This window comes from Phascolarctos cinereus, unplaced genomic scaffold, assembly GCF_003287225.1.
Source record: "Phascolarctos cinereus isolate Bilbo 61053 unplaced genomic scaffold, phaCin_HiC Scaffold_726;HRSCAF=1367, whole genome shotgun sequence".
In the NCBI taxonomy this organism is placed as follows: domain Eukaryota; kingdom Metazoa; phylum Chordata; class Mammalia; order Diprotodontia; family Phascolarctidae; genus Phascolarctos; species Phascolarctos cinereus.
Window position 1 is genome coordinate 1180915 of NW_027556098.1, and position 27295 is coordinate 1208209.

The 27295-nt window shown below is 35.0% G+C and overlaps 1 protein-coding gene across 3 annotated transcripts in view; it reads left to right on the plus strand.

Annotated features, from left to right (window-relative positions):
• Positions 1 to 27295, plus strand: part of SCML2 (Scm polycomb group protein like 2) — a 145996-nt gene that overhangs the window by 68765 nt on the left and 49936 nt on the right. For all 3 annotated transcript variants that reach the window (XM_021007449.2, XM_021007445.2, XM_021007447.2), the window contains one exon: positions 26412 to 26662. In XM_021007449.2, coding sequence (XP_020863108.1) covers positions 26412 to 26662 — 251 coding nt within the window. The remainder of the gene's footprint in view (positions 1 to 26411; positions 26663 to 27295) is intronic.

Here is a 27295-nt window from a genome sequence, read left to right on the forward strand (position 1 = left end):
TTTCAGTATGTGAACTCAATATCTGTGTGGACATTGTTGTGGTAAAAACTGTAGGAATGAAGTCTTAAGGAATACTCAAAGAATAGCAATCAAACACTGACTGTCAAGGCAGAAGTGACCTGAGAAGGCTTTTAGTGTTTATTTTGTATATACTTATATGCTTGCTTGTTGTCTGCCTAGTCAGAATGTAAGTTCCTTGAGAGTACAGATTGTTTCGTTTGCATTTGTTTCTTCAGTATCTAACATAATGCCCCTAGCACATAGTAGGAGCTTAATAAATCTTTTTGTAATCAATTGATTGACAAATTGGATCACATGCAGAGGAAGGCGATCTAAAAGGTGAGGAACTGAAGACAAGGATTGGTTGAAAGAAATAAAGACAGAGATTTTGAGCAGGGACAGTCATGAAATCTGTCTTCAGGTGAATTTGAAGAGCTGTTATGTGGAAAAGTGGTAAGATTTAATCTGAGTTGCCCCAAAGTGTAGAATTAGGAGCAATTGGAAGAAGTTATAGAGAGACAAATTTCACCTCCTTGTAATAAAAAACTTTCTAACAGCTAAGAGCTCTCTCAAAATGTTTTGGATTACCTTGGGGATAAGAGTTAGCATCCCTTCTGTAAGAGGTCCAAAATTAAATGGGCAGCCTTAGAGATGGAGGTCAGCTTCCTTACACTGGAAGTCCTGAAGGAGAATCCATTTTTTAGGGATACTGTAGGATTCCTGTTCAGTTACATGATGGACTAGGTGATTTTTGAGTTCCCTTTCAGCTCCGAAGTTCTGTATTTCTGTGGTTCTAGACATATGGATTATGTTAACAGCTAATTGTGCTCTACTAGGAGTCTTTTACTTGGATTCTGTGAACTTCAAAAAAAAATATTAGTAACTTTATTTCAGTGTAATTGGGTTCGTTTGTAAATCCTGTGTATTTTAAAACATTATTATAAGACAGGGTTTATAGGCTTCAGCAGCCTGACTGCCAAAAGAGTTGGACGTTTTCATTTGAAGCCTTTTCCAGGCCCTTTGCTGGAGAGATTGGGGTATATAGGGTAATGTCTCAGTTTATCAACCTGCTCTTTATTTGACCTGTGAAGAGGGTATTGAAACGCCAGGCTGTTTTGACTTGCAAAGTACAGGCTCCCTGGTGTGTTAGATTGATGTCTTCAGATCCTTCCCCTTTTGGTGTGGCACTTTGTCAGCTTAAGCTGGTGGTTCTTTATCAGATTCTTAACTTTCCATCAACCCTACTCCTACTTTAAAAAATTACTTTTTTTTTGGTTTAAGGTAAAAGGATTTGAGGGTCCAACATGGACTTACTTAGTTGTGAGGTTCTGTTATAGATAGGGAAAACTTCAGATTTAAATAGGTTTTTAATGTTAGTGTCCATGAAATTTGTTGATGATGAGAGATAAAAGGAAACTGAAATTGTGTTAAAGATTGTAAAATGTTAAATTTGCCTTTTCATATTTTAAAGTTTATTAAATATCATAGGACTACATTAATATTTACTTGTTAAGCTATCTGTAATTACTTTCATTCGAGATCTTTATATTCAGAATAACACTTTTAAATGTTTCCAGACAGTTAATGAGGAGTGAATATTCAGCTGGATAATCCTTTAAAAAAGAAATGTGGTATTGCTCAAGTGACTTGTATTCTTTTTAATGTAATTTAATATTAAGCAAAACAATATTTTAATTCAGAAAAGCTTGAAAAAGTACAGTAACAAAAGCATATAGAATTCATTTCAAAACTTTCTCCAACAGCTGTTTTCAATTACCAGTGGTCAGATAATTTCAAAGGCAAAGGACAGAGCTGTGTTATCTACACTATTGGTAGAAAAATCCAGTAGGAAAAGAAATTTGAGTAGAAAATGTTAACAGAAGTTAGTGTAGATTTTTTTTTGCTTGTTTTTTCTTTCACTTTTAGTTCAAAGTTGAAACACATCTTACACGTCGAAAGCAAGGGATTTGCCTATCTCAACTTTTTCGGGACCTTTGCTTTCTGTTAGTTCTGTGACATTTCAGCTGATTTACTAATATTATCCAAAGCTATGGCATCTGTGAGGGGAAAAGCACTCTAGGATGCTGTTAATGTCATGTTAAAATTTGCTCTTTAAATACCAGTGTTAATTTATAATTAAAATGAAGTTTATCATAAGTATTGTTTGCAATTAAATATAGTTTTCTTTGCTCTTAAATTGAAGATCTCGTTTCCTAATTTTTTTCCTTTAATCTGTGTAGGAACTCTTTAAAGAGGTGGAATAGTAAAATATATCACATATACTAGTAATAAAATTCAGTACTCTAATATAAAACAATCATTTATTTCTGAATACTTACAGATTATCTGATCCAGTTCCTACAAATTATCTGATCCAATTCCTTTAGTTTCTTGACAAATTAGAAAGTTTAGATCCATAGAAGTTATGTAATTTAAGAACAGAGTTGGGATTAGAAATATCTTAAAATTCATGTGTGTTCTGAATAGAAACACTTTGTCTTTTTTGTATCTCTGGGGGGAAAAAAACTAAGCAAGTAGTTTTAAACCTAGACTTTTCTCCTTCAGAATTTTGTGTACAGGACAAGAAATTAAGTTACTTCTAGCTTCCTTAGCAGTTATATTTATGGGCAAGATGAAACACTTTTCTTGAATTGGAAAATCAGATACGTCTGGAATAAATATTTTCAGTATAATTTTTTTCTCTATATTTTGAATACAGATTTCCCCCACATTTATCGCAAAATGTTCTTTCTCTAAACCAATTTGTATATCCATTTTTTTCTACTTTTCTATCATAATGCTTTATAGATAAACCTTGTTTTTATGAATCATGTTTTAATATATTTGGACTGACAGTTGATAAAGTGAAATGAAATTTGTTCTTTGTTAACATAACAGTTCAAAAGTAATTGATTTTCGTGGTGGTGTATATGGTAATGACAAAGTATGATTTTTGTGGCCTTTTTCAGAGAATATAAGTATACTTAAAGGTTTTAAGCAGGGGAGCAAAATGCCAGATGCTGTGAGTGTGGAGTTGGAGAACCCCAAGGGCATATGATAAATTCCTCTGATCCAAAGGGATGTTGTTTGACTGGGAACTAATTTGAGAAGGGAAAATCCTGAAGTCAGGAAAATGCAGTTACTAACCTGTCGTACCAGACTATGGTTTTGGCCTTTTCATTTACAAAAGTTTATTGTGAAGTCAATGAAGGAACTTTTTATAGGAATATAGCTTAAATTGTACAGAGGAAAAACAGAATTTCCTCACAAACAATTTTGTGGAGAATTTGTTACAAGCAGCAATACCTTATCTAATTGACATATAATGCTGTTAATTAATTCAATATTTATAAAACAAAGATTTTGCTTTTTGAGCCAGTTCTAAGTACCAGTTATATCTCTAGTGAGATATATATAGTGAGATACATGCATATTTGTCTTATTTGAACAATTCGAATTTATTCCCTTTAATATCTTATTAATCTTTATTATTATTTTATGACCAAAATATATCTTTTTTTAAACTGTTATTGTCATGTATTTTTTCTAAGTTTAGGGGAAAAATGGTTCTTTAACCCATCTCAGTTTATTGTGTATGTGTTAATTAAATGGAAAACTTGCTTAATGAAAAAAAGTTGAAATTCACTATTGTATATCATTAGTTTTTAAATGAAGTATGCATTAATGCATATATATATGTATATATATAATGCATATATATATCTAACAAAACCCTGGAACATTTTCCTACTTAAAGTTTTCAGAAAACTTTGTCTCCTGAGAAATATTTCAGGGTTTTCCTTAAGCAAACATGAAAATATTTCATTTTTCTTCCACATATAATTTTCTTCTAAAAATAAAGCTAAAATACTATGACTAACACTGTTCTTTAATTAAAAATTAAGAGAGAAAACTAGATCATCATTTTCATTTTACCCCAAAATTTTAACATTAGAGATCTGGAGGGTTTGTTGTCATCGTTGTCATTGTTTTTTAAAGGATAGACTCTTCTACTTCTTCCCCTTTCACCAGTGTTTCTGGTTTATAGCAGTGTTAGAAATGTGTATAAATCCAGTTTTAACTGCTTAATATAAAGCAATGTTTTTACCTTAGGTATGGCATAAGAAATGAGGACTAACAGAGGCTGAATTACCTTAAAAGAAAGGGATCTATTTGTTTAATTTTCTTAACAGTTTAAGTTATTTTTGTAGCACATTTAAAAACATTTAGTTTTTTGCATTTATTGAAGTTTATAAGCCTAGTGTGTATAATCAATAATATTGGAAAGGATTATTACTACTCATGTTGAGTATAAATAAGATGGATAGAAACCAAATGATTCTCCTAAAGTCCTTGAAATTTAAAACAGCTGACATTTTCTTTTTCATTAGAGCAGGTTGAAACAAATGGTTTGCTTGTGTAAATTAGGAGGCTATTGTGATGCAAAGAAGTATCTTGGAAAAACAAATGTCCTTTTTCTGGTTAAAATATTATAGTTAAATATTGCAGTAATTGCAAGCAGAGACTGGAGTTTCCTTTTTTTTTTTTCAGTGATACAGTTTAACAAGTTCTCTTGAGACTATTAAAATGTCTTAGTTTTTGGAACATGTGGTCCAGCGGGGATAACTTTGTCTACAGATGCAGTGGGTTGGCAGCTAGATTTTGCACGTTTTCTCATTTCTTTCCAGATTCTTTGACCCAGTGTAACCTTTGGTCTCTCTCTGAAGGCAGGGGTGAAGGAAGTATGAGCAGGTGACTGATGATCACTGTCAATACAGCCTGCAGACAATATGTGAATTACTTTAGCAGTCTCCTTAGTCCCGTCCCCCCCCCCCCCCCCCCCCCCCCCCCCCGCTTAAATCAACAAATGCAAATAGCTGCTTTCCCATTTGCTAGTGTTTCAGCATAGCAGCATGGGCTTTGTTGTAGATTCACTTTCTCAAAAAACGGCAGTTTCATTCCAAGTAAGAAGGAAAGCTTTCAAGTGAAACAGTCCAGGTAATGGTAAATGCAGCAACAATTTGTTTCTGTGGAATATATCTAAAGGTAGGCATTGTTCCAAAAGAATTATTCAATATATTTTTTCAGTGTAACAAATTAATGCTATTGTTTGCTATGCTAGCTTTTGGATATTAAATCAATAATTTCTATCAGCAGGGAAAAGGAAAAAACTATGCTTAAAACTAGATTTTACTTTTGAAATTGTGGACATTCTACTTGAATTAGCATATTCGGGTTAGTTTCTTTTTCGTGCATTTATAATATAGGAAAATAATAGATGTGTAATAAATTTTATTGTATGATAACAAACGATTATTTTGAGCCAGAATTAGTCATTTTATTTAGCAAATTAAGTGGAAAGAGTAGCTAAAAATTTTTTATGGTTTTTAGGAATGTGAAATTATACTTTTCTGCTCTAATAGTAAAGAATTTTATTTTTAAAATGTGATTATATAAAATATAGAAATGTGATATAGAAATATAAGTTATTTAATTTTTACTTCAACCATTTTGCTTCGTGGAAGCTGTAGCAATGACTAATCCTGATATATTTTCTCAAACAGTACACGATATCATGGACATTATTTTTGTATAGATGGGAAATGGTAGCCTTAAAAATTTACTTGGATGACTTTATAAAATTCATTCATTGAAACATGATAAAAAGGAATTAACTGGTCTTTTTAGTTTTTAATGTGAACTTTTCCATCAGTGTTAAAGGTCAGAGTGATTGTCAGTTTCTTTAATATTGTCATTTTGGTCACAGTATTCTCTTTCCTTTGAAGTGAGAAGATACGAGTAGTGTTTCTGAAATATCTCTGTAAGGAAGTACCGTCCATGGGACTAAATAGAAGAGTTTATAAAGCAACATATAGCTAGACAAGAAAAATGCATGTTTTAAAAACTGATGCTTATATAAGCTATTAAGATTTCATTGTAATTGTGTTTTCTTCCTTAATTCTTCTGTCTTGTGACTCCCTTTCTGTGCTTAAATCTTAAGACCTTATAGTTTCCATAAGAAGAATACCAAAATTAACTAAAATACAGATAGACGTATTAATTATTTTCGTTTGACATTCAACTGAGAAAAAAGACAAGATTACTGAATTGATCCTGGCACTCCAGATTTTTTTTTTTTAAGTTTTAGATTTTAAATTTATCTTTAAAACCTTTATTTTGTGAGGCTTTCTTAGTAAGTTAAAACCTTTATTTTGTGAGGCTTTCTTAGTAAGTTTATAACTGTTTTGGTAACTTTAAAAATATTAAATGCTGATTGATAATGTAACGATTTTCTATCTGATTGAAGGCTTTTTGACTCCTATCATCCTCCAACGCCTTAATCGCTTTATCTTGGCTTCAAAGATTATGTTGGTGTAAGGAATTTGAGAAGGGTAATTTTTGGGCCTAGGAATCAGAGATGTTAGAGTTTAAGTTAAGTTGACTAGAATTTGTTTTTAGAAGACATTGGAAAAGCATTGTCACCCCTGCTTGATAATTTCTTTACAGTTGTTTTATTTCAGAGGTCAATTTCTAAGATTGGTTTAATGCATATAGTGAGTCTACATGCTAATTTTAAGTGGCTGCTTTGGTATAATATGTACTGTTCTAAAATACAGCGTGTAATGCTTTATCAGTTAAATTACATTTATGTTTTTAAAAGGTATAAGAATGGCCTTAGTTTTTTAAGGCATTTTCCCCTGTATTGCTTTACACAATTTTAAGTTTAAGGGATTCTGAAGTTTCAAAAAGTCAGGCCACTTGATGATTTTACAGTAATCATCAAAAATCATGTTAAGTGTCTAATTCTGCTAGCATGTTGTATTGGAAATAGCCTCAGACTTGAATCATATGACCTGAGTTGAAGTCCCAGCTCTTACCTGTAATTTCAGCTCTGTAATTTTATAGTAAGCAAATTACTTAGCCTCTGTGAGCCTCAGGCCTGTTGTCTGTGAAATGGAAATTATCCATGTACTACACTGTATGGCTCCTTGAGAGCAGGGATTGTCCTTTTATCTTTATTTGTATCCCTATTTTTTTAGCACAATGTGTGGCACATAGATGCTTAATAAATACTTGTTGCGTGACCATACTTAAAGTTGTCAAAAGTAAGAATATATGTAATATACTTTGCAACTGTCAAGCATTATGTATGTATAAATGTATTGTAGTAAAGAGAGATTTTAATGGTTTTCCCATTCCATCTAGATGTAGTTGCTATATAGTAGTTACTAATCTTTTAATGAAGTCTGACTATAATATTTGAATTATAAGAACTCCAGCAATTATATATACACACCCTCACCTGAGGCTCACAGGAGTTAAAGGAATTTTCTTGGTGTATTTAAAAATTGAAGTATGCACTTCTTCAGAATCTATGGGTATTTGGATGAGGGGTCACTCAAGTAAATGATAATTACATTAAAAGTTGATGCTTACTCTGAAGAATGGAAAAGATTGAAAAAGTCTTTAAAAAGGTACCTGAGGTCACTTGTTAACATATGAAACAAGTTTTTTTTGTCCATCCCCATCAATCCATTCTATATCTCATTTTGTCCAACTTTGTAAGTCTTTCCTTTTGTAGTTCGAGACGGTGACTGTTGAGCCCCTTCTTCTCTTTCTGAAATTCTCTCACCTCTGTTTTCCGTCATATAATATAGTTACGGATTTAGAACTAGAAGGGATTTTTAAAGGTAATCTAGTTTAACCTATTCATTGTATAAATGCTGAAGCTGAGGCCAAGAGAAATGAAGGGAGTTGCCTGAAATCTAACAGGTAGTAAGTTGTCTGATCTCCTATTCTGCTTTTGTTTCATTGTCTTGCTTCTGTCATGCTAAAAATTCCTTCCTCCTTTCCCCTCCAGTTTGTCACTACATTATACTTGTCTGTTGCTTAGAGTTCTTTCTTTTTCAGACCCATAACCAAGTTTCTACTCCTGGATCTGGTTATTAGAAATTGTTGTCAAAATCTCTAATTAGATAGCATGACTGCTATCTAGTAGCTTGCAATATAAGACAGAAGCATTGCAATGAAAATGTTCACTCATATGCACGCATGCATGCACACACACAGATGAGAACATTAATACTCAAATAAGCAATCTTTTTGGTCAGTGAACTTTTCTGGGTGCAGTGGATACCAAGACAAAAATGTTAACCACCCTCAAGGAATTTATAGTCTGGGGGGCAGGGAGAAAGGGAGATGTGCACATAAAAAGCAGGTGAAAATGTATGTAATAAATAAATGCAAGATAGGGCAGCTAGGTGATGCACTGAACAGTGTGCTGGGTCTTGAGGCAGACTCATCTTTCTCTGTTCAAATCTGGCCTCAGACATTAGGTGTGTGACCTTGGGGGCAAGTCACTTAACCCTGTTTGCCTCCAGTATCTTTGCCAAGTAAACCCCAGATGGGGTCATAAGAGTCAGACGTGACTGAAAACAGCTGAACAACAACAAAGTACAAGGTAATTTCAAGGAGGGAGGTGTCACTAGCATCTGGGGGATCCTGAAAGGGCTAAAATGAGAGGCATGGCACATGTGAGCTGAATTTTGAAGGTGCCTGGGAGGAGAAGTGAGAAGCAAGTGTATTGTAGGTATGGGGAGCATATTGAAAAGTCACAGAGACAAGATGGAATGTTTGTGTTTTAAGAGAAAATGAGTATGCCATTTTGACTGGATTATAGATTGTTTGAGATAGGAATAATTTTTAAGTCTAGAAAGGTATTCCATGATGTTTTTTAAATACCGAAGAAAGAAGCTTGTTTTTTATCCTAAAGGCACAAGGGAGCCACTGCAGTTTGTTGAGTAAGGGAGTGACATAGACTTGTGCTTTATGAATACCATTTTAGCAACCATTTGGAGGGTGGATTAGAGAGAGGAGAGACTTGAGACAGGGATACCTAATAAGTGTAATGGTATGTAATACGTATGTGTTAATGTATAATATCTGTGTAGTAGTCTGAGTAAGACTCGATTGAAGGGAATGCTATGCTTAGAGTTTATTCAAATTTTGGCAAAGGTTTTGTTAAAGTATCTGATATTATTCTTTTGGAGAAGATACAGATATGTGGATTAACTGATAATACAAATAGATGGATTCTGAAATGGTTGCGTGGCCTGGTTTAAAGTGTAGTTGTTAATGTTTCCCTGGTTCAGTGACAATATGGCAGGAACCTCTTGTTACTCCTTGCGGTGCAATGCCCAAGGATCTGTACTTGTCCCTATGCTACTTAACATTTTCTTTAATAACTTAGATAAAGACATAAATGGCATGTTTGTTCATTATTATATTTGCAGGTGATGCCAAGATGGGAAGGATATCTTTGCACATGGCTTCAAACTAGGAGGGATGATAGTAAGGATCCAAAAGGATCTTCATCATAGTCTAAAGCATTGGGCTAAATCTAATACGATCAAATTCAGTAGGAATAAATGTAAATTCATGGACAAGAATTACAAGAGATCAACTTCACAAGTATAAGATGGGGGAGGAATGATGAAGCAACAATTTTTCTGAAAAAGATGGGAAGTGGGGTTATTGTCAGCAGGGTGGTGGGGCAGCCCAAGCAGCTCATGCAATTTGGGCTACATTAAAAGTGACACTCTCATCTAGGAATAAGGAGATGATAATCCATTTGTGCTCTGCCCTCCTCATCTGAAGTATTAAGTTCAGTTTTAGATGAGGTAGCTCAACAAAGATATTTATAATCTGGATAGTAGTGTCCATAGGAGGGTGAAGGGCTTTGACTTCATGATTTCTGAGGACTGTTTAAAGAAACTGGAAACGTATACTCTGGAGAAGACTTAAGGGCCACATGATAGCTGTGTTCATGTGTTTTTAGGGCTGTCATGTGGAAGAGAGATTAGGTAGATCTGTTCTCTTTGGCTTCAGAGGGTAGAACTAGGAGCAATGGGTGGGAGTTACCAGGAGACAGATTTATGCTTGGATGTCAGTAAAAACTTCCTAAAAATTAGAACTCTCAAGAAGTGGAATGGACTGTCTGTAGAATAGGGTGGTTTCCTTCACTGTGGATTTCTTCAAGTGGAGGCTAAACCATCACTTGTTAGGTTTGTCATAGTGGGGCTCATTTTCATTTATGGGCTAGAGTAGATGTCTTGTGAAGTCCAAGTCCCTTCCAGTTGTCAAATTGTATTCTGTGATGAAGTCCTGAACTAAGGGGATGGAATGGAGAGACAGTTTGATAGAACCAACAACTGATTAAATATGTTGGAGAAAGGAAAGTCCAGATAAGTACCCAGGAGATGAGGAAGACACTAGTTTCAAATCCTGCACATCCTTTAAAAAATAGGGATAAGAAAAGGCCATTGGATTCTGTAATTCAGAGGTCAGTGATTACTTTGGGGAGGAGAGAAATTGTAGTTGGGTTATGAAGTCAGAAATCAGATTGTAAGTGAGAGGCACGTGTAGATAGCTTTTTTTGAGGCCTGTCCCCTGCCCATAGGGGGTTGTGGTCATCTATTACTTCAGAAATATTTTCTATTCTGTGTATTAGCTTATTTATAATCCTTTAGATTTTTTCCTCCAGAGCTCTGATTTCAATTCAGGTTTCATTATTTAAAAAAAAAAAAAGGAAAACAAGCAAAAAACCAAACCCTCTTCCTTCAAGCCATTTTTTTTTCTGAGTTCATTCTTATTCTTGTTATAGATTTACTCTTTTTTTTTTTTTAGGTTTTACCTCTTGAGCTACTCTTAACCAATAATATTTCTGTTTGTGGCAAGGGTTGTAATACATGCATATAGCATGGAGATGTCATTGTGTGACTCAAAGGGAGGTAGATTAGACATCTCCAGTCTCTTCTCCCTTGAAATTTTTCCAGAGGAGACTTGTATTCCTGCCAGGAGAGGAACCAGGAAGTTGGGGTCAGAGGCTGCTCTCCTCTCCTCAGAGAGGGGAGATTATCAGGCTAAGGGTGTATCTATATGCTCTCTTAAATACTGTTTGGCTAGGAGATGTGATCAGATTCAGTGTAACTTCTGATTGCCTTGTCGTCATTATTGGAGGAAGAAGGACCCCAAGCTTTATATCCAAGACTTGATTCCGTTCTCACCAAGTACCAATTCTGCAATGAACACAAATAGCATTTATCAAAGGGGAATTCCATTTAGCCAATTCTGTAGGAAAACAAATCAGAGAAAGTATACATAGGAGAATATATACTAGACATTACAAAGTATGGGAGTGAGAGGTAGATGTGTGTTTGTATGTTTGTGGGGAAGGATAGGTGTGGGTGTGAGTGTGAGTAGTTTAATTTGATGACAGAATAACCTCATCTGAAAGTGCTTCCAACATTTCACATCTGTAGCATCCTTCCCTTTAAAAAAAAATGAACAGAAAATAATTTTTTTACCCACTTTTCTGAAAAATAAGGAATGATTGTACTAATTAATAGTTTTCTCAAAGCAGTAGTGTGCCTATCGTTCCATGTCCCCAACATCAACTATTCCCATATTTCATCACCTGTGCCAATTTTCTGATTTGTCTCAGTTTGTATTTCTTTTATTATAGTAATTTAGAGCATTCTTTCATGTAGATTTTAGTAGTATGCAGTTCTTTTGGGAAAAAATTTATTCATATTTTTGGAGCATTTATCTATTGGGGAATGGCTTTGGTCATATATTTGTTAGTTTTCTGCATATCTCTGAAACCTAACCCTTATTGGAGGAATTTGATATAAGTATCTCTTACCCTTCAACTGTTTCTCTTTTGTTTATGTATTTTTTATTTTTGAAAGTAAGCTGTTTATTTTGTTTTGATTTTTGTTGGCTAGTAACTGCATATAATAGGTTCTGATAATTAGTTTTGTTTCCTATTTGTTGTGATTTTACCTAGTTCATTTAAAAATTTTGTTGACCCTGGATTTTATGTCCAGATAAAGAGATTTCAAATGTAGTTGGAGCCTAATGTTTGGAAAATACTTCCCCAACATCCCCCACTCCCCCATCTTTCTCTATTTGTCACCACACACACACACACAATATTTTTAAACTTTTCTGAGCAACATCTGTTTCTCTTATCCATACGTGGTTAAAAAATCATCAATTTTTCTGTTTCTCATATGAATGAGCTCCTGATTTGGTAATAGAAAGTGAAAAATAATGCAAAAGGAAAAAATGTTTGAAAGAAAATCATTTTTTAAAAGAATATGCATATATTAACATATATTAACATATGATTATATTTAATTCCTTATTGCTTTTGGCAAAAATCATGGGTACCTATGTAGAGGAAATGTAGAAAGGTTTTTTTTGTCATTTTGCCTTTTTAAAAATATTTTTTGTAGAAGTTGAAAGTTTTACTATTTCGTGTGATGGGAAAAGGCATCATGTTGCATTGTTGCATTTAAACATCTTTCATTTCTCTTGAGTTCCCCACATAAAACATTACTAGTTGTAGAGATTAAATAGATTTAAAGAAAGAAAAACACCTAAATTTTTATAAGACTACTTACCCAGGAAAAAAAAAAAGACAAATTTGAGACTTTTTAAATATCTATGCTGACCAAGCCCCTACTTCTTAAGCTTTTTTTCTCCTTCTAGATATAGAAATTCTTTTTTAATTTTTTAATTTTTTATTTTTTTAGCTAGGCAGTGGGGGTAAGTGATTTGCTCATGGTCACACAGATGTTGAGTGTTATGTGTCTGAGGCTGGGTTTGAACTCAGGTCCTCCTGTCTTCAGAGCCAGTGCTCTATCCAGTCCACCACCTAGATGCCCCCTAGAAATTCTTATAGGTGTATTTTAAGAATCTTTGATTTCATTATTGGTGGGTACTTTCTTCACTAAAGACATTGAATGTGATAATTAGAACTCACATTTAGGTAGCACTTTAATGTTTATAAAATAGTTTACATGTACTATCTCATTTAATCACTTACGCAGATTAGACAGCAAGTGGCTCAGTGGATAGAGCCTAGAGCCGGGAAGACCTGAGTTCAAATACAACAGACATTTCCTAGCTATGTGAACCTGGGCAAATCACTTAACCTCTGGTTGTCTGACAAAATGGATCCACTAGAGAAGGAAATGGTAAATCGTTCCAGTTTCTTTGCTATGGAAACCCCAAATGGGTTCACAAAGGGTTGGACACTACTGAAATGACTGAACAACAAAGCAGATTAAAGCCCCTTCTGTACTTTAGTAGGTAGTGAGTGGAAATTTTTCATCACGTGGGTGCTAACCCTTTGAATTTAGGTAGGCAGATTCTTAGAAAACAGTTTCTGAGTCCACAATCAGAATTTTCATTACATTTCTGATACTTATTCTTTTCTCTTTTTAAAAAAAAATTATTTATTTTACCCCAGTTACATGTAAAAACAATTTTTAAATTCATTTATACAACTTTAAGTTCCAAATACTCTCCCTTGCTCCCTGCCTACCACTCCTCATTGAAAAGGCAAGCAGTTCAGATTAGGTTATGCATGTGTAGTCACGCAAAACATCCATAACAGTCATGTGAAAGAAAACATAGACCAAAAAAAAAAACCTCAAGAAAAGTAAAGTAAAAATAAAAGTGTGCTTCAATCTGTATTCAGATACCATCAGTTCTTTTTCTGGGGATGGATAGCATTTTTCATCATAAGTCCTTCAAGGTTGGCATGGATCGCAGTATTGCTCAGAATAGGTAAGTCATTCATAACTGATCATCTTAACAATATTGCTGTTACTTTGTATACATTTCATTTTGCATCTGATAACTAGTCTTTAATGTATTTAACATATAATGCCATGGCTAATAGCCACTTGTTTGTCTTATCTCTTTACCAGACTATAAATCACTTGAAGACAAGGACTGTGTTTTATCTAAACGTTTTGTTGACTCCGAGGCTTAGCACTGTGTTTTATAGTTGATAGATGAAACCTTAGAAGAACTCAGACTGTCACCTTATTAGAAGCCAGACAATAGTGACTTGTTTAAATTAGATCAGTGAACTAAGAAATTACCATTCCAGTTATGCGGCATACTAGTGAAAATTTTGGTCAGAATACATATATGTGTACATATGCACACACATACATATACATATATATACATGTATGTAATAATATTTTAAAATCTTTCTGAACAGTGCCTATTTCTCTTAATTGATCTGTATATGGTCAAAAAAAATCTTTTATGTTTCAAGATTAAAACAAAGATTCAAGATTAAAAAGTCAATTTTTACCACTTTGACCTTTGTAGTGGCATGTTGGATGTATAAGAATAAAGATGCTTAAAGTTATGTGTATGAGCTATTCAGAGAGGACTGGTACTTCTGATGTGAGTGAGGGCTATTCATCCACCTTTGGTGTCTGTCTTCAACCAACTCTCCCCTGTGACTCCAAGAAATTGTAACACGTATCGCAGCCATAACCTAGAGACTGTTTTGGCAGATGGACTAAACCAGGTTGAGGGTAACTGAAAGGCCTCAAATCTATTGCTGAAATAGTGAAGACTTACCCTGGCAGAGTGGGTAGATGAGAACAATTGGTGCCAAGGCCATGAAGGCAGCTGAAACAGACACTGTGGAGCATTAGAGATTACTCTGGAAGAGAGAGTGAGGCTGACCAGTTTGTGCAAATCTGCCTCGCTCAAATCCAATTCATACACAAGTCAAGATAGTATCAGACATTATAGAGAGGTCAAGAAGGATGAGAATTAAGTAAAGGTGATTAGATTTGACTAATTTCATTTAAAAGATGAGGTCAGATATTCGTTTGCAAAGGGTTTTTCAAAGAGAGTGAGGGGAGAGAAAGTAGAGGCAACAAGTTTAAATGGCTTTTTCAAGCAATTTGAGAAGTAAAATAGAACTGGGAGGTATGGAACATCCTCATGAGAATTTTTTAAGAATGGATGAGACTTATGTATGTTTGTAGATATTTGGGAAGGAACCACTTGAAGAATTTTAAGATTAGAGAATAAGGAGTGATGGGCTGGGAAATCCACTGGAGAAAATTAGAGGGAATGGGATCAAGGTTACTTGGAGAAGTGTTGGCCTTGGCAAGCAGAAGGGCCGTCTCATTTGGTGAAGGGGGAGATCCTGGAGTATAATGAAAGAGGGACATGAGATGAGGGAAGTAGTTCTTGGGAAGTGGCTTCAGCATTTTTCAGAGAAGGATGAAGTGAGGTCCTTAGGAGAAGGGAGCAAGCATTTATTAAATGCCAACTGTGTACTAGACACTGTGCCAAGAGTTTTACAAATACTGTCTTACTTCATAGGTCAGAAGATGGTTGGAGGAGTTGCATGGGAGGCCTGAGGGGAGAAAGAAACTGTTTGGAATAGTTGTTATGGTGAGCAGGAAAATCATTTAGGGAGATGTATAAGGATTGCTTTCATGCAGTTAAGGACCCATTGATGCATTTTTTTGTTTGTTTGCTTTTTGGTGAGGCAGTGGGGTTAAATGACTTGTCCAGGGTCACACAGCTGGTGTCAAGTGTCTGAGTCTGAATTAGAACTCAGGTCCTTCTGACTCCAAGGCTGGAGCTCTGTCCGCTGCACCACCTAGCTGCCCTTAATGTAATTTTTTTAAATGAAAAATTTTTTTTATGATTTTGCCTTTGATCCACCAATTCTTTAGTATTAAATTTTTTAGTTTCCGTTTAGGTTGGAATTTTTTGTTTTAAGACCTATTATTAATTAACGTTTTTGTTGTATTGTGGCCAGTAAAGCTTATGTTTAATACTTCTGCTTTTCTGCATTTGATCATGAGGTTTATATGCCCTAGCACATGGTCAGTATTTGTAAATCTGTTGTGCATTCAATCAAACAAAAAAACATTTAGTAAGCACCTACTTTATGCCAATCACTGTGCTAGGTATTGGGCATATAAGTACTTACTTGTCCTTACTCTTAAGGAGCAGTCATTCTAATAAAGGAGACAAGAAATACATTTATCCAAGTATAGAAAAGCTAAGTATAAAAACAAATCAATACCAAGTAGTTAGATACCTAGGTAGTTTGGGAGGAAGAGGGCACTAGCAATGGGGGACAGTGATCAGGAAAGGCATCATGTAGAAGATGATGCTGCTTGATTCTGTGAAAGGGATTGAATTATGAAAGGGATTGTTTGAAGTGAAGTTAAGGAGATTACATATATTACATATATGTATTACATGTATGTATTACATGTATGGAGAGCAGCCAGTGCAGAGTCATGGAGATGAAGGGTCATGTGTGAAGAACTGAGAAAAGGCCAGTTTGATTATATCACAGAGTATGAAGGGAGAGTGGAAGAAGGGTGATTTTTAATGGGATTGGAAAGATAGGTCAGGTCCAGACTATGAAGGCATTTAAAAGCTAAATAGAAGTTTATATTTGATCCTATAGGCAATAGGAAGTCATTGAAGTTTATTGTGTAGGAGATTGATATTGTCAGATCCTGACTTAAGATAATCACTGTGGCACCTAAGTAGAGAATGTATAGGAATGACTAGAGACTTAAGGAAGGGAGGCCAATTAAGAGACTCTTGCAGTAATCTAGGCAAGAGGTGACAAAGGCCTAACCTAAAGTAGTGGCTGTATTATTGAAGAAAAGGAATTAGATTTGAAAGATGTTGTAGAAGTAGAAATGGCAAGACTTGACAATTAGATATGTGGGGTAAAGGAGAGTGAGGATTCAGAGGTTATGAATTTGGGAGACTAGAAAGATGGTGGTGCCTTCAACAGAAATAAGGACATTTAGAAGAGGGATGAGGTTAGGGTACAAGATAATGAACCTCTTCCTTGACTGCAGATTTCTGGCCTTTGGTTTTAGAGTATACCCTCAACTGATTTTTTTCATTGACCTTATGAAAAGAAGAAGGATTTTGAGATAGCTTTACTCACATTTGTTACCTTTTTTTTTCTCTGATGGACTTTGGAGAAAATGAAAGTATGTATTGCCTGATTATTTAGCTTCATTAATACAGAAATTCTAAAATAACCTAGAAAACTTCAGTAACCTAGAAAGCTTCCTAGAGGCTCCCTTAGATATTTCTTCCATGGAATTAAACTGTTATTTATTAAAATGGTTTAATCCTCAATTCTTATTCTCATGTTGTTTCATCATTAATCCTTTGAGTATAATTATAAATGCCTTACTAGAGGTATGACAGATTGCATATATAGCCTTGGGCTGACAGATGATTTTAGTTCAGGACACTTTGCCTTAGAAGATTTGTTTGAAGGTGTTTTTGAGAGTGAAGCAACTAAAAGACCATGAAGCCTTTGAGACCTTATCTTTCATTGGAAATAGTGCCAGTCTATGTACTTTACTATAAGGATGAGCATCTATATAGAATCAGATGACTAGTCTGAAAAACTATGAGAATTGAGGACAATGTATATATGGCATACAGATATGCTGCTATGAAATTTGGTGATCAGAAATGTGTATTGTGATCTTTTGATAAAAGCAGTCTGTTGGGAGTGAGATTCAGGATCCTGAAACCAGTCCTTCCTAGGACAGTATGGTTCAGTGTTCAGTGTGGACTAAAAGTTTGCTATCTTGATGAATAGTTCTGAGGACTTTATTCTGAGAGTATGAGCCTTTTCAAATAGAGCTTGCCTGAAAACGTTCACTGGATACACTAAGTAGGAAATCACTGTGGTTTTGTAGAAGTATAAGCAAGTCTTTTTTTTATAAGCCTAGAGATCATATTCTTCTAACTAGTAACAAGTATGAAATCAAGATTTAGCCAGTTGGAAGAGAAATCAACTACAAATGCTTAAAAACTTTGTATTTGAAGATTGTATTATCTGCTTGAAGCCAATATTCCATTTAGATGGCAATACATGCAGATACAGGATTTTATGAGGTATTTTTCCAGGTTTGATATTCTCAGGATTATCAAGACTGCAGAGTTTTAAAAAATGGGCTTTGGAGATATCTTTGCACTGTCATTTCACAACTGATTTACACCCCCCCCCATATCTATATCAATCTATCTTTCTGTGTATATGTATCTATCTATCTAGGACATCCTAATCAGCCACTGGTGACTGCTTGAGTACAGGAGATTATAAAGAAGCCCAAGCTTCTTGGCAGATGAGTTATCATGGCATAATGGACTGGACTGAAAATTACATGGGCTTATTTTTTGCCAGTAGTATTTCTGATCACATTTTTCACTAGTGTTAAAGAAGGAGCATAGCTAAAGATACAGCAGTCCTTTTCACCCGTCTTCTCCCACCAAACAAAACCAAACCCAAAACAAAGTAAAAACCTTTTGGTCCTGGGGATCCTGGCACTGGTATAGCTTCAGTGGCAGCTGACTTTTCTATGAACCAAAGTTCCTTCCTAATGATATCATCATTCAGTTCCCGATTACTTGTTTTCCCAGGGTGTGTGTTTGGAGGGATTACTTTATTGACATAATCCATCACAGCATGCTGATAGACTCTACCCCATTGAAACTCATTTGTACTAGGTGGCCCAGTGAATAGAGGAGCTGTGTTCCAATCCAGTCTCAAATACGTATTTGTATGACCCTGGGCAAGTCACTTAACTCCGCTTGCCACCAAAAAAACCCCAAACAAACTAAGTTATACTTGTTATTATTATAAGTAAATTTTGGATTTAAAAGAAAATTAGTTTTGGGCATGTTGAGTTTGAAATGTCTCCAAGATACCCATTTTGAAATACTCAAGCAATTGTTAATGAGTAACTGAAGTACAAGGGAGTTACTGAGGATACAGTTACTGAATAGAGGTTTTTTTAATCATCTCTGTGGAAATGATAATTGAATCTATGGCAGCTATTGAAGTCACCAAAAAACATACTGTAGATAGAGAAGAGAAAAGGGCTCAGTACAGTTTTAAGGAACACCAAAAATTAGGCCTGACTTACATACACACATACATGCGTACACACACACGCATACATATACATAGAGACACATACATACGTACACACACATGCATGCATACATATACATAGACACACATACATACACACACACACATATATACATATATCAGCAAATGAGAAGGAACAGTTAGGTAGGAGAACCAGAAGAGAATGGTATCATGAAAACCCAGAGAACAGAGAGTATCCAGGAGCTGAGGGTGGTTAGCAGTGTCAAGTGCAAAGTTGTAAAATATTTATACTCCTTTTTATTCTCATTTTGTAATCACCAGAAAAATGTCACATCTAACTTTTTTTAATGGTTTACTAAGGTTTTAAATTTTTTTTTTTGCTAGATTTCTCTAATTCTGAAAGGGATATCTTGAGGTTCCCTATTATTATAGTTTTGATTTCTATTTTTCTTTTTAATTGTATTAGCTTTTTCCTTTAAGTACTAAGTTCTAGTCTAAGTAATGAAAATATTATACCTTTAAATATGGTGTAGTTTCCCTATTTTATTTAACCATAACTATTTTCACTATTGCCTACTACCACAAAATTTTGGAGTTTACCTCCAAATAAATTTTATGGTAAATTTTTCCAGTCCATCATCTTGACTGTGGTGTTTATTGTAAATAGCATATTGTTGGAGTCTGCTTTCTAATTTCTTATGTTATCCTCTTCCATTTTGTGAGTATAGTCACTTAATACTAAAAATTATGATGGTTAATTGGCAAGGAATGTGAATAACAGTAGTGATCTGTAATTGAAGTAATCTCCTTCATTTCTGCTTTCTTCCATCTTTTCCTTTGTCCAGATAGTAATGAATCTTCTCATCTCTTTCACCTGTTTCCTCTGTTTGCCTCTATTTACCCCCTTTACAATCTACCTCTAGGATTGAAGTGTATGTTGACTATACTTTTATTACCTCCTCTTAAGCTCTCTCGCCCTTCTCTCTCTCCTCGTACTTAGTTTTTTCCCTGTTGAACTTAATGTATTTCTATACCAAACTGTGTTCAACCCTTTGTCTAATTTAGGATAAGAATGTGAGATTCATATGATACCTATTCTCTCCACTCACTTCTCCATATTTGTATGCTCTTTGTCTCCCACACTCTAAGAGAAATAGTAAGTAAGGATCTCCCTCCCTCTCCCCTTTCTTGGAGGCAGTCGAGGTTAAGTGACTTGCCCAGGGTCACAGCTAGTAAGTGTCTGAGGTTGGATTTGAACTCAGGTCCTCCTAACTCTAGAGTACCTCTCTGTCCACTGAGCCACACAGCTGTCCTGACCCCCTTCCAGTCAGTCAGAAAGCATTTATTAAGCACTTACTAGATGCTAAGCAAAGTGTTAAGTACTGGGAATACAAGAAAAAGAGGAAAAATCTCTGCCTTCAAGGAGATGATGCCAGTATGTACCTCCCAGATATATACAGGGTAAATTGGAGGCACTATCAGTGAGTGGGACTGGGAAAGGCATCTTTCAGAGGTAGGATTTGAGCTAAGACTTGAACAAAGCTGGGGAGGCTAGGAGGCAGAGATGAGGAAGGAGAGTATTCTAGGCATAGTAGACAGCCAGTGAAAAGCTGTGAAGTTGGAGTGTCAGTGTTGCTGAATCCTGGAGTGCATCAAGGAGAATAAAGTGTGAGAAACCTGGAAAGGCAGGAAAGGGTTGGATTAGGAAGAGCTTTAAAAGTCAGAGGATTTTATATTTGGTCTTAGAGGTAATAGGGAATCATCCTTTCCTTTCTCAAGACCATCAGAACAGAACAAAACTGCCCTAAGGACTCATCATTATATTATTTAATTCCATCTGTCCTCCTTGAAAGATATTGGGATTTAAAAGGTACTCTTGTTGCTTCTCCCCTTATTAGAATATAAATATTTCATTATTGTTTGGCACTTTTCAGTTGCTGTGTATTTATGTACATATACCTTCCTAGATTTCTGTTGATGCCTGTTTGCATTTCACAATTTCTACTAAGCTCTTGCCTTATCAAGGGGAATACTGGAAAGCCCTCCATTCAGTTAAAGATCCTTTTCATTTTTTGACTTATCTTTTTTGACTTTTATTCTAACATTTTCTTTCCTTTATGGTAGTTATTTCTGAGTCTTAAATGATCCTGACTGTGGTTCTTTGTTTCTTGAACTCGTTATTTCTGGCTTCTTACAGTACTTTTTCCTTTGATCTGAGTTCTGGATTTTTGATATAATATTCCTGGGAGTTATTTTTTTTTCCCAAGGAAGAGACAAGTGGAATATTTTCATTTTCACTTTCCTTCTGGTTCTAATAAATCTGTGTAATTATCAGGGGGGGCTTTGGGGAGTGGAGGGGAAGTATGATCATTTCCTCTGACAAAGTCAGGTGATTCTTATATTATTTCTCTTTAATCTTTTTTTTCAGGTCATTTAAAAAATAATAGTTACTTTACTTGTCTTTTTTCAACATAGTATTTTTTTCTGATACTTCTTGTTGCCTCATTGAGTTTTGCATGCTCCATTCTTATTTTCCATAAATTGAGCAAGTTTTTTCCCTTTTTTTGTTAAATTAAAATTTTTTTCAAATAAATATCTACCTCTACTCCCCCCACCCCCCATGAGAAAGCAAGAAAAGCAAAACCTCCTTTTGTATCAATGTATACTCAAAGCAAACACATTCCGGAATTAGGTTTTGAAAAAAATGTCTCAATCTGCGTAATGAGTACCATCATCTCTCTCTCAGGAGGCAGTTAAAATGCTTCATTGTTGGTTTTCCAGAATCGTGGTTAGTCATCACATTGATCAGATTTCTTAGGTCTTTCAAAGTTATTTGTCTTTACAGTGTTGTTATTATTGTATAAATTATTTTCCTGGTTCTGCTCACTTTACTCCATCAGTTCATACAAGTCTTTCCGTGTTTCTCTGAAACTTTCCCCTTCATAATTTCTTAGAGTACAGTAGCATTCCATTACATTCATGTATCATAACTTGTTCAGCCAAATACCTCAGTTTTCAATTCTTTGTCACCACAAAAAGATTTGCTATAAGTATTTCTGTATATAATATCTTTTTCCTCTTTGATCTCATTTGGGGTATAGATCTAGTAGCAGTGTCAATAGGTCATAACGTATGTACAGTTTAATAGTTTTTTGGACATAGTTCCACATTGCTTCCCCAAATGACTGGACCACCAGTCCACCAGCAGTGTATAATTGTACTTGTTTTCCCATAATCCCTACAGCATTTGTCATTTTCCTTTTTCTGTCAGCTTAGCCAATTTGCTGGGTGTGAGGTGCATCTCAGAGTTGTTAGAATTTGCATTTTTCTAATTGTTAATGATTTAGAGCATGTTTGCATATAGTTATTGGTAGCTTGGGTTTTTTAGAAAACTGCCTTTTTATATCTTTGACCATTTATCATTTGGGGAATGGCTCTTATTCCTATAAATTTGAATTAGTTCCTCATACATCTCATAAAAGAGACCTTTTTCAGAACTCCTGGGTCTTGTCTTCTTTGCCCTCTGGGTCACCTTAGAATACTTTGGATTCCATCACCAATGCTCTAGCCTCCATCTTGGTTTGATTGCTTCCAGCTCCTGGCCGTAGTGTGTTGTCACAAACCTGGGCATTTTCTACCTGTTTTCCCCTTCTTCCTGAGTCATCTGAGTTTCCTTATATCCCTTCTTCTTTTTGACTCCTCCCTGCACCCTTCTTCAGGCTTCAGGAATCCTTGTACCATCTCTGATTAGAGTACTGGTAGGTTTCCAGTGTAATGTCTCTGGGCTTCTAGCTTGCTTTTTTTCCTACAGTCTAGGCTGGTTGAAGGTACTAATTGTTATTTCCCTTTGGAGTTCTTGGTCGTTTTTCAATCTGGTGACATTTTTAGATCTTTGCTGGAGTGTATATGAGAAAGCTGGACTTTTCTACAATCTATCATGTTGTTATTTTAAACCTGAAAGAAATGTTAGAAAAGAATCGACAATATGATGAGTATATGGAATAAGGATTAAGAATAACTATATTATACTTATTTTCAAAGGATGTACAGGGCAGGGGACTATTTTGGTGAGTAAAATGAGTTGGGATTTAGATATGTTGAATTAGAGGTAACAAGACATCTAGGTGGAAATATTCAGCACATAGTTAGGGATTTGGGACTGGAGCTCAGCATAGTTTGAGGGACCATCTCTGTAGAGGTGATAATGGAAATTTTTAATAACTGAAACTATAGTAGTAAATTGCATTTCTCAGAAAGAAAGTTTATACACAACCTCTCCCATCATAGAAATGAACAGCATTTAGTTTATCTCAATAAACATTGATTTTACCCCTTATATTGCCATTCTAGTAGATGCAGAAGATACACATCTGATTAAAACAGTTCTTGTTTTGAAGGTGCTTATATTCTTCTCATAGGATTGAAGATTGAATGTTAGAGTTATTCCTTTATTTAGAGATTGGAAAGCAAAGTTGGGTTTTAGCAAAGGGAAGCTGTAAGTATTGATTAGAGAAGTAAGAAAAGAACCAAAATAGTAGATAGTGTAGAAAGAAGAGGGTTTTGAGATGTGAGAGAGTAGTTTATCAGTGGCGAGATAAGGCAGAGAGACTAAGGAGAATGAGAAATGTAAAAAGCTCTGTTTTGGTGCTTTCCTAGTCATGAATAATTGATGTTGGAAAGAACAGTTCCAGTACAGTGGGTAGTGGTTGGGAAATCAGATTGTCAGGGGAAAGGAAGAGATGCTTGGTGAGGAAATGGTGGCAAGAAAAGTGCATTACAGTCTTTACAGGCGTTTGTTAGTGATATGTAGAGAACTGGGAAAGTAGCAGCATGTAGAAAAAAATTTTTCTTTCAAATTAAAGGCAGACTTGAACATGTTCAGACAGAGAAAGAAGAGTCAGAATAGAGAGAGAAATAGAAGATTCAAATGGAGGAAGTAATATCCCAGAAAATGCAGCTTGAGAGAAAAGTAAAATTTGTAGAGGTTAGCCATTGAAAGGTGTATGGAGCACCTTCCTTTGAGACCAGAAGGTTGGAAAAGAAGATTGTTCAAGGTAGAACTTGGGCCTTTTGGAAGCTACTTATGGTAAATGGCTTTGATTTCTCTAGTAAGTTAGAAGATTAATCATTTGTCAATATTGACCAGAGGGAGGGGGTGTGCAAAGTAGGGGGCATTGTAAAAGGAAAAAAAGAATGGAATGATCTAACAATTAAACTCTAGATGAATAAAAAGATCGTTAAGCTGCAGAGTTGAGATATGTTCCAGACCCTCCCTGTGGGAGAAACTAGCGATAAAAGACAAAAATGAAACAATCCTTATTTCCAAGAGGCTTGCATTTTCTCAGGAGAAATAACATACAGAAATGGGATAGGGATAGTATTTGTTAGATATGGGACATGAACTCTTAGGTCTTTGAACTTTGAGGTCAGGAAGTACACATATATGTAGATACAAAATTTGTAAACAGAAGTAAATACAAGAAAAAGGGGGGGTTAGCAATTGGGGAGATCACAAAAGGCTTCATTTGCCATTTTAGCTGTGCTTGAAAGGAATCTAAGGATTCCAGGAATCAGGTGAGGAAGGGCAGCACATCCCAGGCGCAGGGACAGCTCTAGAAAGGTGCACAGAAGTCAGAGATAGAGTATCATGTATGAGAAAAAACAAAATGGACAATTTTAGTGGATGGTAGAGTGTATGAAGGAAAGAAACATACACTAAACCTGAAAAGATAGGTTGGAGCCATGTTCTGAAGATCTTTAAAGATGAAACAAGTAGTTTTTTATCCTAAACACAATAGAAAGCCACTTCATTTTATTGAGTTAGCATTGTGAATTGGTCAGACCTATACTTTGGCAGCTGTGGAGAAAATGATTTGGAGAAGGGAAAGCCCCGAAGCAGGGAAACTGATGGGAGAGGTGATAGCCTAATCTACGGTGGAAACCACTTGAGTGAGGAGAGTCTGACAGTGGTGAGAGATGTCATGGAGATGTCATTCAACAACATTTGGCAACTAATGGGAAGTGTGGGGTGAGAGAAGGGGAGGAGTTGAAGGTGATAGAGCTTGTGAATATGGATGACTGTAATTTACGAACAGTGGTACCCTCAACAAAAGAAGGAAAGTTCAGAAAAGAGATGGGGTTGGAGGAAGAATGAAGACAGTGAATTCTGTTTTGTAAATGTGGAGTTTCAGATGCCTTTTGGAACATCCAGTTAGAGATGTCTCCTAAGTAGTTAGTGTTGTAGGACTGGAACTCAGGAGACAGATTAGAGTTGGTATGTTGATCTGGGGGTTAGCTACATAGAGTCAATAATTGTCCCGATGGAACTTACTGAAATTATCAAGAAAGTGAATGTAGAAAGGAAAGAGATGAGGGTGTAGGACATAGTTTTGCTTTGTACAGGTGTGATATGAATGTTTATTTAACAAAGGAAATTGAGGAGGAGCCTTACAAATTGGAAGAAAAATAAGAGAGCAGTGTCTCAAAAATCCTGAAAGACATTTGTGCCCAGGAGAAGAATATGATCAGCAGGATGGTAGAAGAATTGGAATAATATTGGTTGGTAAATAAATGGCCTGAAAATGTTATTGGAAGTAAAATTGAGTGGAAAGCATCTGTAAAGCATCTGGTATCATCTATAAACAGTCAAATCCTAACAAAAAATGGTCTGAGAATTAATATAATTTCATCTATTCATATAATAGAATGAAGAGCTAGTGTGAAGAGTGTTAAATTGATAAATGTACACCCTTTAAAAAGTAAATTGATTATATTTTATATAGCCTTTATATATGCATATATAAAAAATTATGCCTAACATTTCCTGTAACAATTTCTTGCTTGGCATTATTTATTATGCTAGATGATTTTTTTTGTTTGTTTTAGAATGGAAAGTAGAATAACTGAATCATGAATATTTAAATTTTTTAAAATGACTGATTACATACCAATCTTAAGAGATATTTAAGCCTAGCTGAGTTAGATGAATAGTAAGTATCTGGTGGGAAGTAAATGCTTCATAAGGAAATTAATCATGATTCAAGGAGCAACACTCTTATTCAGCCTGAAATAATAAGCTACATTTATGATTAGACATAGATTTAAGGTGTTGAGTATTTATGTTTTCAAAATCTTATGAAGCATTTCATTCAAGAATAGGACATTACTCTGGATCTTTTCCATGTGGCAGCTTACTCTGATTTTAGTGATGAGTAAAATAATTGTATATGAGTATATTACATGAAGGAAAGATGCCTTCCATCATTAGCAGGGGAGAATATGGAAGGCATTTGAAAGGTGAGTTGATGAAAATTTTCACTATAGCTTGGAAGTTTCATTTTTTTACCTTGTAAATATTATACTAATATATTATTGTAGAGAATTAGACTCTTGTGTTTTCTGGGTTTAATAGACTATAGTTTTGAAATTTGATTTTATTTTAAATGTTCTGATTATTTTAAAATTTAAAGTGTAAGGGGCTTCGTAGCCAATGAACTTAAAATCTGTTTCAAAAGCAACTAAAGTCCATTTGCGCAAAACACTTATGTAGTCAAAATTAGGTAAAATGCCTTAAAATTCTGGCATTCATATTGTTTTATTTTTGTTTGTATTTTTTTCTCAGTTTCCATTACAAAGAGTAGTGCAAAAACACAATCTTCCCCTTCCAAAGTGACCCGGCGTTCAATGCAGTCTCCACAGAAAACTGCTCCAATACCAGCACAGCGGGGCAAGAAACCAGGTCGGGCTAAACCACCTGGACAGACTTCAGTCCCCAAGAAGGGCAGGTCTCCTAAAAATGTTTCCCTGACAAAAAACATCTCTCACACTGAAAATCTCAAAACAAGAAAAAAAGGCCTAAAACCAGGAAGAAAGGTTAGTTATACCTACTGCTCTTTAATTTATATTGCAGTTTTTTTTTATAGTGACTTATTGTGTGTGACATGCCGTTTAGGAATTTATCTGCAGCATAAGTCTCTTTTAATAATTTAGATGATTTCCTATTTTCTCATATATGCCATCCGTATTTGTTAGGTTTTTTTTTTGCAGCAAAGTTAAGTAAGACTTTAAACAGTGTTCATTTGACTTCTTAAAAACACACACTGAACCAGCACCTTTTAAAACTCAACTTTCTTTAAAAAATTTATGCTAGAAGTGTAACATTTTTTAAAATGTGGAATTTATACAATTTTAAATTTAAATGGGAGCTTAATTTTATTGTGCAAGAGTTTCTTATTTTACTGAGAAATATCTGGGAATATTTGCATCAGACTAATGTTAACCCCTAAGAAGTGGCCTTTGTGGGGAATGTAATGTGATACAGCAACTTGAAGGAAAGAAGCAATAAAAAATTATAATTCTAATTTTTTGTGCCACATTTCTTAATAGATAAAAACATACACGATAAGTTTGCAAAATTATTTCATTTTCTTAGCTATTCAGAGTCTAATTTAGAAGCTAGGAGAAAGCATCCAACTTTGTACTTGTGTCTCAGAGAGTTGATGTAAG